Here is a 14,598-nt window from a genome sequence, read left to right on the forward strand (position 1 = left end):
GTTTGGAACTAGTAGCATGTTGGACATATGGTCATACGAGAGTAACGCACTACTGGCTACAACTGTGCATGTCCACCACCGCCGTAGTAAATAGTCCCTCTGCACATACAAGTAGATAGACGATAACAACAATGGCTCCCGGTTCATGTTCTCATAGGACTTGATAGTTTCATAGTGAACAGTCATAATTATCCAACTTCGTCATTGGTCCATACGAATATCCGTGTACTCCCATTGCTAGTAGTGTATCGTTTTCTGCAACTACGTGTACCTTGTTTCATCACAAAACCAACCGGTTGCCGTGTGAACGGACGTTGTTTTCAAAACATTGTGTAAACGTGAAACTTTTCTGACATGAAATAAACAAACAACACATTTTCACTTGAAACGTTGTTGTGGAAAGGGGGTCTCGGGGCCTTAAGGCTAGTTAGCCGAGCCTCTACGTGTCCTGCAAACTTTCAACAATCAAAACTTTGACCCTCCACTTATTTTCAGAAACAAAGATTGGTAAAAGAGATTCCGTCTGCTGCTGACAGAGAACCGCTGCTCTTGCTTTTGTTTTCATCCTCAGTTACACGACAACACATTCAGTCAAACAGACATGTTTTAATGACTTTTTTTTTTTTTTTATAGTTTTACACTCAAATTATTTGTTAGAATAATGGCTGACACTCCTGCAGGGGAAAAAAAAGGCATTCCTTTCTTCAGCTGAATTCCCATAAAGCTCTCTGATCCACCCCACATTAAAAAAGACAACAAAAAAAGAATGAAAAACAACAACACTGCTTTCAGCTATAAACATGAGCTCTCCGTCAGTTTGCTCCAGTTTTACATCTGGACATTGGAGACGATTCATTTGTGAACGCGTCCTGATGAGTTCAGATACACTGATGATTCTTTCATGACTTTACAAGGTGTAAAAAAAAAAGTAAGAACACAGATTTAATACCGCTTCACACAAACCTTAATTATCAGGACACGTTTCTTCTAAAGTCACTGCAACATCCAGTAGCTGAAATTACAACACAAAAGGATCCTGACGATTTCCCCACACACTAAACATAAACGTGTTCTCTTTTGTAATTCGTCAAAAGGGTCCGTTTGCCGGCGCCGTTCCAGGACACATTATGGTCAAGGCCCTTCACTTGAACTCACTGCTGTGAGGCTGAACCAGCAGCGAACGCTGGGCTGTTCCAGCAGACAGACCGTCTGTTGTGTGAATGAAAAGTCCTCCAGCAGAACTCTGAGCTTTCCGTCACAGTCTTCTCAGAAAGGCCAGCTTCTGGGCGAGATCCCGTCTGAGCCGGCGTCAGACGCTGGAGGGGGAGGAAGGTGGGAGAAGGCACTAACGTTTGGTTTCCATCCTCTTCCTCAGCAGACCTGCAACGGCGAGGAAAGAGACGAGTAAAGATGGATCCTCTGATGATCTGAGGAATATCTGCAAACCCGCTGCTCCTCTCAGGTCTACGGTAAAACTGCTCACGCGGCTCATTTCCAGTGTTTAGTCTTTGTTACTATGGTTCTATGAACTCCGGGGCGACATGACGGGGGACTGTCTGTGATAAGCTCATTCTCTACAGTTTCATGGTCGTCAGGTATGAGTAAAGTCAAATAATCCCACGTGGTGGAAAGTTAACGGCACACAGGCAGAGCTTCTACCATCCAGACGGCAGTGAGTCATGACTGTGTGCTCCAATTACAACAATCCTCTGGGTAACGTCTGCATTGTTGAGCTTATTAACCTCTGAATCATCCATCTGCTTCATCCACATCCAGCTCAAGGTTTTTTTCCTCCACACACAAGGGAGAACATGCAGATTCCATACGTTCAGGCTCATACTGAACCCCAGGAGTGTCTCTCAGTGGAGGCTTTACCACCAGAAAGAACCAGGGGCTAGTTTCGGGGGTTTTAGCACCAGTTCTTTGTCTTTCCACTGCCAAAGCCCCGGCCTATCACGGGCTAAACCGGTGCTACACCGTTGCTGGGAGTCAAGAGGTGAACTCTTGACATGAGCTCTACGGCCGTAACAGGTTGCAAACTATGTACCCACAGATGAAAGCACTTTAATGACGAATCGCTGTACAACGTGGGAATGTGAGAACTGTTTGCACGCCACATTGATAGTCGGTACCATTTCTTATGTAACACCACAACAGCCGGATGTAAAGCTTGTCGGCTCCTTTTGTCTGCCCGTCTTCAGGGTTAAGGTCCACTCAGTGTCTGTATGGAAGAACTTCGCCTTAGTACCGTTGCGTGGCGGAGTAGAGGTTATGTTATGTGTAATCCGTGAGCGTGTGTGACTGTCTGCTCCTCTGTCTTTGTCCTGTGACGACCTGTTGACCTGTGGTCGCTCACAGTTTACTGGGGTCAACAGCAGCGCCTGAGCTGGATGAAGCAGTGTGGATGACGGCTGGATTAAAACGGCTCCCGAGTCGACAAAAGAGTTCTCACCTTCTGGTCGGCCATGATGCTGCCGGCCTGCAGAGAACTCTGGGGTCCGCCGATCAGGTCTCCTCCCGGCCGGTCGTGTTCACAGAAGATCGTTCCGTTGATGTAGTGAAAACGATCGCCGGGCACCAGCCGGTTTCTGCAGGTCGCACAGGTGAAACACTACGACGAAATCCAGTTGTATTAGCAAGCGAAATGAGCCGGGGCGATTGAGAGCAAGGACGCGGTGGCGCCCACTCACCTTGAGGTGGTAAACGTTGCCTTGAGTTCGCATCACCATCTCACTGGCAGGTATGGACTGTCCGCAGGCACTGCAGGCGCCGCTGTGTCCGAACAGTCTGCACACAGACACACATCTGTCAGCGCGGCGTCACAGCCAAGCAGCGTCATACAGTGTGGGAAACGGAACCACCGAGCTGAAACGTCCAGTCGGACACTGGCTCACCATGAACCTCCTATCTGCTTCTTAACAGTTTCAGTAACAAGTATCAGTCGGTGTCTTCATCATACGTGAATATTGTTCAGTGTAGACGATAGTTTCTCCAGGGTCTCCATTGAGGACGCGTCGATCCGCGGCTGTGACCAGAACCTTGTCGATGCCTGTAAAGTGAAACCCAAGGACACGCTGGTGGATGCCAGTGGTCTGGGGAGCCGTCCAGGTGAAGAGGGTTCAGGGGATGGTGGATTCGACAGACGGGCATCAGCAGGTGAAGACAGCCGCGGTGGGAGTGATTAAACAAGCAAAAATCTGTATTATGGGAGGAGTTTGGTGAGGCCACGGAAAAGGACTTTCTGGTGGCCTCAAAGGTGCTCTGGGACACTGTCTGGAGGCTCAGGAGGGGTCGGAGGGGGTCTATCTCAAGCTGTGCTCAGTAAAAGTGGACATTCTCCAACCTTGAATGAGGACATCCTCCTGAGGTGGAAGGAACACTGAGGATCTCCTGAACCCTGATAACCCTACCTTACAAAAAGTAGGGCCTAAGGCTTCTGGAGTGTCCTCAGAGTTGAACCTTAGATGAAAGAGGAACAAATGTAGATTCTGTCCTGGCTATGGAACAACCAACCAACTGGTCAACGACTATGGAGGGAGTATGGAAGTTTGTCAATCCTGTCTACATGTGTTTGTTGAACTTTAAGGCGGCCTTGGACCCGTATTTATACTCCTGGTGTGAGACTTGCTCAAAGTTGTACAATGTCATCCCATCATTTTCATTTTCATGGACTTGGTATCGACACACAGGACATCGGGGCAGTCCAGACCTCACAGACTGTAAAAATGACACTGAATGAGTTTCTAACTGTTTCACTCAGATCACCCTCTTTCAGTTACAGTAGCAAACAACAATTAAACACAGAACTAAGGTGACAATAATACCTCCAGGTCAGAGGTCAGTGTATCACAGGTGAAAACTTTTTCCCCCCCGATACAGGTGTATATAAAGTTTGACCTCGACTCAATCACAACCCGAAGTCAGATTTCACTGGCCACAAACACAATGGATAAGATGAACTTAACTTTTTTACAATTTAAAATAGTGTATATTGGCCTTCGGCCACTCCAACGTGATGAAACTTGGCTGCATCAGGTTGAAAATGTTTGCCCTGATGTTAGCGAAGTAGCATTAAAAGCTATACAGGTCGCGCTGAGAGGAACTCCACTAAAGTCCACTAAACTACAAACACACTTTTTATTTTGCAATGGGAGACAAATAAAACAAAACAAAACAAAACAAAACATGGTTGCACTTAGTTTTCTAAAGAATTCCCAGGTTATGCAGGTTTTTGTAAAAACTTTTGTAAACGTAAACTTTTCCAGAATGTACCTGGCCTGCACTGACATAAAGTTAAAGTTTGGATTTCTCACTTTTCTCATTAATAAATCGATATTATTCTGTCATTTTGCCGGCTCAGCCTCCACAAAACTAAATGTGGCTTAAAGGTGTACAGGAGGATGTTATATTTCCAGGTGGATCATCAAGATTATTGGTCCTCCCAATTGTCAATCATTCTGGTGACGTAAGCCCGTCGTACGTGCTCGTCCCTAGGTAGCGTGGATCTATTAGTTTTCACTTTCTGCGCATGCGCGCTTTCAGGTGTATATGGTGAGCTACGCCTTCAGCTAACTCGCAGTTCTCACCGGGTACTTTGAAAATGGCAGAGGGTCGCAAGAGAAAAAGTGTCTTCGAAGTGTATGAGAAGAAGAGAAAGGCTTCGGAAGAGAGAAACAAGACCAGAGTGTTTTTGGGGAGATTGTTTCACACGATGGCGCTGAAAGCCCAGGTTGGGCTTCCCACTGATGCTTCAGTTGCCAAGTTTCTACTCCACAGGTAAAGTTTGGCATTCTATTTGGAGAAATCCATTTCAAATCACTTCAAGTAAAAGTTATCTACGTCTATATAAGTTTGACATAGTGGAAAAAGTGCAAATCTTCTTGTAAAGTGAGCTTATGTGAGCGATGCCGACTTGTGACTTGTAAACAGAGCGTGCACGAGGAGAACTGGGCTCGTCACGTCTCTCGCACACGTTTTAGTAGGCGTTCCGTCTCGGGAGCAGGTACAGCGTTGCGCATGTGCATTTTTTCAAAAGGTGGAGAGGGCGGTTCTTTCCTAAAATTCGGGAAAATCCTCCTGTACACCTTTAACTTTGATATAAGTCAATACTGTGATGAAGAGTTCCACCCCGGAGTGGCCATAGAGAAGACAATTATAATGACGAGTGGAAATTAGAAAATAAGTTGTAACCTCAAATGAATAACTCAGGACAACGAGTTACTATCTCGTATCATATTCTGTCACCAATGTCGCCTCCATCCCCGTCATATTTGTTGTTTTGGACTCTCTGAGATCAAATGATGTGGACCACATTAGATAACTGTCCCATGAGGAATGGAGGTGTAGAATGATAGAACACTGCTCTACACCCATTGATAATGGAAAGCCTACATAAACACACGCCGATTAAAGTTCTCTTTCACATGAAGCCATTAAAAGACTCATTTTATGGTTAAACAAGAAGGCCGTTGCTGGGCTAATCCCCCGCCGGAGGGCTTTATATTTTCTCACAAAGCCAGCTCTAAGGCAGCACACTTGGTACACTAGAGGGTGTTCCATGGGTCCTAGTAGATAATTATGTAGAATCTGAAAGGTCTTCTTCATAATCTATGTCAAAATACGTCTCCAGAGCCCAAAAGGTGTTTTTTATGCACTTAGTGACCCTGTGACCTGATATGCAAATGAGGTCATGGTCACCATGGTGCCCCTTCTCCCCAGGTGGAGTGTCCATGTGTGAAGTTTGGTGACTGTGGGCCCAGGAACTGCTGAGATATGAGGAGAAATGTTTATATGAAAATACATGTATTGTGCAACCATGACGAGCAAACTTCAGACCCTACCAATCTTCAAGGTCAAGGTCAGGTCACTTGGTGTACTGGAGGTTATCCCTGGAGTGTGTATCATGTGTGTATAACATTTCAGAGCCCGAGCTCAAAAACCTAGGCCTCCAGAGCCCAAAATGTGTTTTTAAGCACTTCGTGACCCTGTGACCTACTTAATATGCAAATTAGGTCAAGGTCACCATAGGATCCCTTCCCCCTCTGAGATGTATCCACATGTGAAGTCACATATGGATATGTGACACATTGGTCACTGTGGGCCCAGAGGTTGCCGAGATATAGGTAGAAACGTTTGAACGGACGAACGTACGGACGTACGGACGGAGACTGTTTCAAGATCCCCCTTCGGGGCCTATCAGCCACGGCGGGGGATAAAAAAAATACAAGCTTTCATTTACAGTAGTTTGTTTAGTAGTTACTGATGAATCAGAAGTATTGTTTTATATAAAGAAGAGCTGTGAAGCGTCTCTCAGCCTCATGCAGCGTGTTCCCACTTTAATGGCGCGGTGCAGTTTGACGGTAGTTTTATAGACGAGATAAAAAACCCTGCGCTGCCGTCCACCACAATGTCATTTTCGGTAACCGGAAATGCTTAAAGACATAAATGCGGAAGAGACTTGAAAGTGGGCGGAGCGGCATCGGGGATGCTAAACAGTGTTGTTAACTTCACTGTTAACTTTGTTAATGATTTAACCAGCGGTTAAAATAACCCCGTTTTGAACAACTGGGGCCCCTGGTTCAATCACAGGTGTTTGTTTTTTTTTACTGCTGCACGACATGATTCTGCAGATGTGGATATTTGACGCTAATGTGCTGCTGAATGGAGAAAGTGGTTCAGTGGTGTGTGTGTGTGTGTGTGTGTGTGTGTGTGTGTGTCACCTGATGTAGTCGTTCTTGCAGAGGATCATGCCTCCTTTGCTGTAGCAGATGCTGCTGTACTCTCCCAGCTGGGCGTGGCAGCAGGAGCACTTGAGGCAGCGGGTGTGCCAGTAGCGCTCCATGGAGAAGAGGAGGAAGCGGTCGGCGATACGACCTCCACACCCGGCACACGACCGGCCCGCGGGGCCCCCGCCACCGCCCATCACCGCCACGGGGGGAGCCTCCACTCTGCTGTTCACCATCACACCTGAGACACAGGAAGACTGTCACACACAGGTAAGAGTGTGTGTGTGTGTGTGTGTACACCTGGTTGAACATTTCATCAGAAATTAGAAATGAGAAATTGTTCCATTACAGCAAAATTGGATTTATTTTCCTTTTTCTCCTCAGTTTGAGTTGAACGACAAATAACAAATATGTTACCGCCAGCATTATGCATGAAAAAAAAAACCTAATTAACACAGTACAATGTAACACAGATGGAGAAACCCAAAGCTGAACAGCAGATGACCCCTACCAAGGTTAAGTTTGTAAAAAAAACGTGCACAGTGAAGGTGAATTACATCATTTTAAAATGTGTTTTTACACAAGAAATCTCTAGTAGAGTATGTGCTCTTATGCTATTATGTGCTCATTTTAATGGCTGATCATATTAAGCTGTCCGATACTACATGCAAGTGAGTTCTACTGCCATTTCATTTAAAAAAAAGTATAGCATTTAAAAAAAAAAAAAAGTTTGAAAATCAGAAAAATGCAAAATGCAAAGTATTCTTCCTGCGAAACGAACCTCCTGGAATCAGATTCTATCAAGTGCTTTCAGGATTTCCTGCCAGAAAGAGAAAAAAAAAACCCAAAACATGCTACTTTCTCGAGTGATTCATTCATAGTTAATTTGAACTATCTTGTGGAAAAGGTTTGTGACCATGTTGAAGTGAGGCTGCTGCCTCTGAACAGGAGAAGATGTGTATCGTTCACATTTTAATGTAATCCCCCTGCTTCCACTTTTCCAGCACAGAACTCCACTGATTTCATGCACAGCTGGGAATGATATTGCTTTGAGTACAACCACAGCCGTGTGTGTGTGTGTGTGTGTGTGTGTGTGTGTGTGTGTGTGTGTGTGTGTGTGTGTGTGTGTGTGTGTGTGTGTGTGTCTGTGTGTCTGTGTGTGTGCTCTGCTCAGCATTGAGTCAGCAACACTGTCTCTTTGGCCACTTCCATGATTTATAATTAGCGCCAACAACAACATGAAATAATTGCGGAGCTCGATTTCATTTTCCAAATGAGCAACAGCAGCACAATTTGTCCTCCAGAGCGTCTCGTTTCAGGGAGGGCATGTTGAGCTTCACCACCAAGCCTTCCCACAAGATTATTTGAGATTACAGCAGCTGGTCCGCTGCAGCGAGGCGGCCTGGCCTCAGTCTGGCTCTAATCAGCCACAGGAACACCGTGTTAAGAAGCCCAAGGCTACATGAGAAAACCCCACTAGCAGCCACATCGTGCACTCGGGCCTCCTTCGCTCAGCACCAGGCTGTTTACATGGCGTATGTCCGCTCACTGCAACCCGCAGATTAAAGTTTATATGTGAACCACGAGCAATAACGAGCAACAACTCCTGCCTCTTTAACCGTTTTAGCTCGTTCATTTAAATACCTTTTTGCGACAGGTGGTGACGTGTGGCGGCGCGAATGTTTTGGAAAACGGAGGAAGTGTTCAACTGGCATCTTTGACTTCGACTCGTCGGAGGCGTCTGTCATGTCATCGGCAGTGCAGCACGTCAGTCGCTTGAAGCGTTGGCTTCGCCTCTACATGAATGTTTTTTTTAAAGAAACGTATTTTAAGCCCCGTTTACGCGACAACGTTTCAAATGAAAATGCATCGTTTTTTTTGCATTTACGTTTCCAAAAAGTTTCAAGTTTTAGAAAAAACGATGTCTGTTTACATGGAAACTGCAAAAAAAAAAAAAATGCCGACACCATGAGTGGAATGAAATGAGACCACACACACACACACACACACAGCGAACTACACGCTAGAAAAAGTTACAGCGGCGAGGATACAGACATTCATGTGGTCAGACAACGAAGTCTGATTGAGGTGATCCTCAACTTAAAAAACCAAGTCCCAGGAGAACATGGAGTCATTTTTCTTATTGTCCATCTACTGAGCATGAGCAGAAGAACCCGTGGTGTGCGAGCAGATTAGCAGCAGCACAAAAACAAATTCCGTTTTCTTCCGTCCACCCGAAGACGAAAAATTCCAACCAGTGAGCCACTTTCAAATGGCTGCGTTTTTTGTTTTCACTTAAAACATTGTCATCTAAACAAGACCTTACGGACGTGTTTCTGTTCATGGTTGTGAAACAGCAGAGAGAATATCTGCTCCGTCGTGTCGGATAACTGAGTTTGTGGTGGAGTTCTTTAGTTTTTGGGGAAAGAAAACAAAGGAAAGTTCACAAAGACCAACAATTAGTCTGGACCTCATTCCAACTGAAATCCCAGCTGAGCGATACATCTGTAATTTAGAAAGAATTCAGCATGTGGAAACTAAAATTGAAAAAGACTGACCTGTGATAAACTGTTTCTCTGCGCCAAGCAGTTATGCTCCGCAAGATGTTTTGATTATGAAAGAAATTTGCCATTAAACACCATCAACTTCAGCTTCCCTACTTTTTTTCAAATCGTATCATTGTTGAATACTTAAATCTGCCCTGTTAACCTTTATAGTGAGAGTGTAGGAGTGTCTGCAGGGACCGAGGTCTGCCTGATGTCTCCCCGTCATTCAGGTGTTTTTGAACAAAGATAAAATATTAATATGCATCAGAACTTGACACATGTGATGGATGGAAGAGACATCATGTGATTACCATTATGTATTGATATTCTGTTATATGTTTTATGTGTACTATTACCTGCTTTGTCTGAAGTTTTTTTTTTTTTTAATGTACTGCTATCCGTCTTATCCCGGGCACTCTTGAATCTTTAATTCATTTAAAAAAACAAAAAACAAAGGTTAAATACATGTAAAAAGAAACATGAAGGAAGATGTCAACAGTTGTGGAATAATCAAAAAGTGTAATGTGTGTGTACGTTCTGGCCGTTTGACATAAAAGGAATGGTAGAAAGTCTAAAGATTCAGGAAGTAGTGTCTGAGTTCAGCCATTGGCTACATGAAGGACTTCATCACTTCTTATATGTTGATAAAATGGAGAAATGTCCAGCGACTGATCTGAACGACAGACTGAACGAGGCTCAAGGCATCAATGTTGCACTTCTCCTCGCCTCACATTACTAAACATACAAAAACTCTGCTCACCCCAACAGCTGTGCTTGTTCAAGGTCGTGAAGGTCTTCAAAGTCGAAGAAAAATATAGATGACAGGAGGCCTTTCTACAGATCACCGCTAAATCCTTTAGGAGGGCGGCTTACACTGCAGCTGCTGGGCAGAAACATGCCCACCGTCAGTCCACAGCATCCATGGAGACAGCTCCAGGTCTCATGTCCACCAAACCAGAGAGCCTGGAAACCTCCACCAGGTCCAGAGCCTCCATGAGGTACAACCCCTTTGTGTGGAGAACCGGAGCGACGGAAAAACCCAGAGAACTTTCAACTGACACAAAAACCAGGCTCTGAACGCTGTGAGGCGGTCTGTCTCACCACGACCGTCCACTGATGTTCACTCCAAAAATAAACGCCAGTCTCTGTGTCGGTCTCACACTTTCACTTGTTTCAGTTCCAGCTGTTGTTATGAAGTCTTTGTACTATTTTGGGCTTCAGACGTTTGCCTCTGCTTTTTATTTTCAATGACGGTGTGCATGACGTCCACACTTTGTTTGTGCAGACGTCCGTAAACCGAGGAGATAAGGTCCGGCTGACCACTTGCTTCCGTACTCGTTTCATTTATGGCCACTTTACTGGATCGACGTGGAGTGGTTTACACACTCTGCCTCACGGGAAGGAAATCCCTGTTCGAGTCCAGGCTTGGAAGCCTTTCTGGGCCAGTTTGAGTTTTATTCAGAGTCCTGTGGTTTCCTCCCAGAGTCCAGACCCAGGTTTACGGTCTGTAGGTATGAATGTGTGTTTGGTGTTCATCACCCAGTCAACACACTCAAATTGTTCAATCTGTCCTTAAACATTTGAATCTGCCTCATCCTTCCTTTTAAAAGTCCAGATTTTAAACTTGTTTAAGTTAGGGAGGAGTGTGAGGAGTAAACACCCTGCAGCAGTGCTGGAATCATCTCGAATACGAAAAGCAGAACCACAGGAAGCCGACACATTTTTTTATATTAACCTGCACCAACCTGCTAGCTGCTAGCTAGCCACTCTCAGGCTAGTCTGACATGTTGAAGGTCTGATGTTGAAGAGAACACAGCTCATCTCTACAGTGAAGTCAAAGGCCTGCTTCACTTCACGGCTTCAGGACGTTTCTCGTAGATGTTGAGTCTGAACACAGGGACAATGCTAAATGGTAAATGCTAACCGAAACAGTCCAGCGGCGAGCAAAGAGCCTCTGGTTCCAGCAGACTTTAAAATCCTGGTGTAGTGAAGATTCTTTCAGCGACTACGACACTCGACTACAAAATGTGCTGAATTCTGACAGTTTCCTGATCGTTCTTCTTTCAGACTCGTCTATCTCATCCTGGTTAAAAGTGAATGGAGGTTTTCGGGGCGGGGGACGTCTCTGGTTCAGACTGGTAGGAGCACAGGATGTTTTTGTGCGACTGTGTCTCAGTGGCTTTCTTCCTCTCCCGCTTCCTGTCTCCTGTGCCAGATTCCTTCAGGCGGCACATCACCAGCCGTGAAATCAATTAGCAGTCCGAGGCTGCATCATATAACAGCTTCCACCTCTGAAACAACGTGAGAGCCCGGTGGCTGGAACAAACAGCTCACGCTTCGACGTGCTCGGCCGGTCCACCTTCACCGACAACATGCGTTTTTACACATTTACAGAACTAAAGGCGACATGAAGTGTCGAGGCCACGAGACGCTTTGTTTCCTCAACCAGTCAACCTGAGTTTCATCAACTCATCAATCTGCAGTGGATTTTAGGAAATCTTAAGAGAAACTGCAGTATTAAATGTGGATGTTTGCTGTGACCTGGTGAATACATGAAACCTCTTTCCAGTCTGGCACAACGTAGCTCTCTCTCTTTTTTTTTTTTCTGGTGAGAAAAAGAGTTGGATGTTTTCCAATCTGCCCTTTTAGGACTCATTAACTCAAAGACTTAAGGTTCATCCAGTGATGATGACACACTGTGCTTGTAAACCTGAAGTCTGCAACCTTCACCACCAAAATAACCTTTTTTGGGGTTTTTTTTGTTTAGTTTTGTTGTCCAGACCCACCAAGCATGTTGCATGTTACTTTAAACGTTAAGAAAACAGTCAACTCATTTTGCTGGATTGAACAAATCTGGTTTATGTTTATCAAAAGACATATTATTGCTGTTTTTTCCCCCAATATGTTCACCATTTTATCTCGTTTAGTATTTTGGGGGAGGTTTTTGGAGTTCAGATATTTAAGCGGGTTAAGTGGCATTGGCTGTTTTAGCAGTTTCCCTTTTCTTTGAAAATCTTAAAGTTCCCTGTAAGGCAGCAGGTTGTCAGTGAACGTCAACGAATTTTCTTCTGAGACTTTTCTTTATTTGGATTTAATCCCGGTTATCTTACCAAGGGTCAACGTTTCTCAGCCGAGATGAAATCTGAGCCTCAGGTTTTATTAGATCGGTTATTCAACCTCTCTTTACTTTAAATGAAACCTTTGTCACTTTAGACTGGGAGATAGGAATCATTTAGAAAGACAGACGTGTGCAAATGAAATAATAATCTGATTAAAGTGTACATTGACATTATTTAGTTAAAAGCTTGAAGGAGCGGCTGCACAGGTCTGATCTACATACAACTTCAATAGAGAGCCAATCGCTTTATTATTATTTCACAGAGACCACATACACATTTCAGATGTCTTTCGGAGCTCGGCAGGACGTCACATGTTTGAGAGTAAAATCAAGCAGGAAGGAAAAAGGAGCTTGGTAAAAAAGTTAATCTGCTGCAGCAGAGACGTCTTCCATCCCCTTTCACCTTGGTCTTTCTCACCATCAACTCTTCAATAAAGCACAGAATTCTTTATAAATGAATCCTTTCTCATAATTCCAGTAAACTGTATTATGACTGCAATGCCAAAAGTGACCCTGCGATCTGCAGCCACATGTTCCACAGACACGCACTGAAGCTTCGACAGATCATATGGAAATAAACATTTTCACTTTGTAAATCTATAGCTGAGGGAAAGAAATGTGAAACTTAAATATGAGAGTTTGATGTGTTATACATTAATATATGCATTTCACTGCAACAGATAGAGGTCGAGTTTCTAACGTCAACTCTCACAAAGATAATCCTGAATTACTTTATAAAAAAAAGGAAAATGGGGAGTTTAGCTCAATGTGGACATTCTCATTTGCCAGTGAGGCTGGTTTACCTGGATGTTTGGTACGTACAGAGAAACTGGCATGCTCTGATGAAACACTCCTGGAAACGTCTAAACAGCTTACAACAATGGCTAAAATTACAAAAACTGTTCAAATGGCTATGATAATAAATGACTAATGAGAGTAAACCTGCTCTAATTGCTGAAGTGGCAGACGAGCGATTGGTGATAAAACCCAAACTAAATAAATAAATCAAACTTCGAGTTTCTCTTTTGTTATTGCTCATACATATTTTGTCAACGTAAGAGCTCCATGGTGAACCTGTGAGAACACACTGAACAAAAACTCAATTATAACTCACACACGGACACAGAGACATTTCTAATGAGACCGCTGAGGGAGGAGGAACCGTCACCTCTTTATGGCCTTTCAATGAGACAAGTTGGTTTGAATTCTCCAACATAATGCAGATCCAAACCTGGAGCTGTGTCGGGAAAGGAAGGAAGGAAACCTGGACTGGAACTTGAGTAAATGGAGGGTGGAAATGTGTGAAAAGCATCAAGTTGAAACAGAAGAAGCATGCAGAAGGTTCAAACTCACAGCCGAGGCCTGGAGGACGTCCGGGGTCAGGAGACTGGTGTGTGTGTGTGTCCTGCCGCAAGTAAGCAGGGGTTCCAGGTGTTGTCGGGCTGCTTGCAGGTAAACAGGATCCTCCGCCACTCCTCGGCTCCTCTTTCCATCCACGAAGCTCCGCAGACGGCCGAGGTCCTCCTCGCAGGGCCGGGAGCTGAAGACTGACGGAGGAGGAGACTCCTCCTGCTCTTTTTACACACTGCTGCTGCTGCTGAAACACACACCTCCTCCTCTGACCTCACACACATTTCCTCCTCCTCCTCCTCCTCTGACCTCACACACACAGTCTCACACACACAGTCATCACTTTAGTCCAGATCGGTGTGTTAAAGGAGCAGTGTGAATTCACTCCGATGGAGCTCGTCTTCATCCAAATGTGCTTCAGACTGTGGTCTGGTCTTTCTGACATACACTGCCTGGGGGGTGGGGGTGGTGGTGGTGGTGGGGGTGGGGGTGGTGGTGGTGAGGGTGGGGGGGGGGGGGGGGTTTGCAGTTTGAAGCTGTTGACTTTAACGGAGAAAACAACTCCAACCACAGTGACGGTTCCCTGTCAACACCTTTAATTATGTGGTTATTTATAGAGACTGGCAGTGGCAGGGCTCTGGCTCAGTCTGCGTCACATCTGCAATAAATGCAGGCAGTGGAGAACACACACACACACGCACACGCACACACACACACACACACACACACACACACACACACACACACACACACACACACACGCACACACGCACACACACACACACACACACACACCACAGGCATCAATCAATCAAACTTTATTTATACAGCACTTCTCATTTCCAAATGTCAGCAGAAT

At 44.9% G+C, this 14,598-nt stretch overlaps 1 protein-coding gene across 2 annotated transcripts; it reads right to left on the reverse strand.

Moving 5' to 3' along the window:
* Window positions 1-620: 620 nt before the first annotated feature.
* lmo4a (LIM domain only 4a) lies at window positions 621-14,046 on the reverse strand. Of its 2 annotated transcripts, none has more exons than XM_080510249.1 (5): window positions 13,743-14,046; window positions 6,720-6,966; window positions 2,691-2,787; window positions 2,453-2,611; window positions 621-1,380 (listed from the first exon to the last, which is right to left on the reverse strand). In XM_080510249.1, exons 2-5 carry the CDS (start codon window positions 6,959-6,961, stop codon window positions 1,372-1,374), a joined length of 507 nt encoding a protein of 168 aa, XP_080366375.1. In that variant the 5' UTR covers window positions 6,962-6,966; window positions 13,743-14,046; the 3' UTR covers window positions 621-1,371. The 2 variants fall into 2 exon arrangements, with proteins under 2 accessions (XP_080366375.1, XP_080366376.1); XM_080510250.1 differs by lacking the exon at window positions 13,743-14,046 and adding an exon at window positions 8,370-8,428.
* Between the last annotated feature and the right edge of the window lie 552 nt (window positions 14,047-14,598).

This window comes from Blennius ocellaris (genome assembly GCF_963422515.1).
Source record: "Blennius ocellaris genome assembly, chromosome: 15".
NCBI classification, from domain to species: domain Eukaryota; kingdom Metazoa; phylum Chordata; class Actinopteri; order Blenniiformes; family Blenniidae; genus Blennius; species Blennius ocellaris.

Excerpts from the sequence above, each read along its gene's own strand:
- lmo4a (XM_080510249.1), bottom strand. The coding sequence starts at position 6,961 with ATGGTGAACAGCAGAGTGGAGGCTCCCCCCGTGGCGGTGATGGGCGGT. Across the intron at positions 2,788-6,719 it reads TGCAAGAACGACTACATCAG|ACTGTTCGGACACAGCGGCG; the intron begins GTGACACACACA and ends GTCTGTGTGCAG. Across the intron at positions 2,612-2,690 it reads GCAACGTTTACCACCTCAAG|TGTTTCACCTGTGCGACCTG; the intron begins GTGAGTGGGCGC and ends ATTTCGTCGTAG.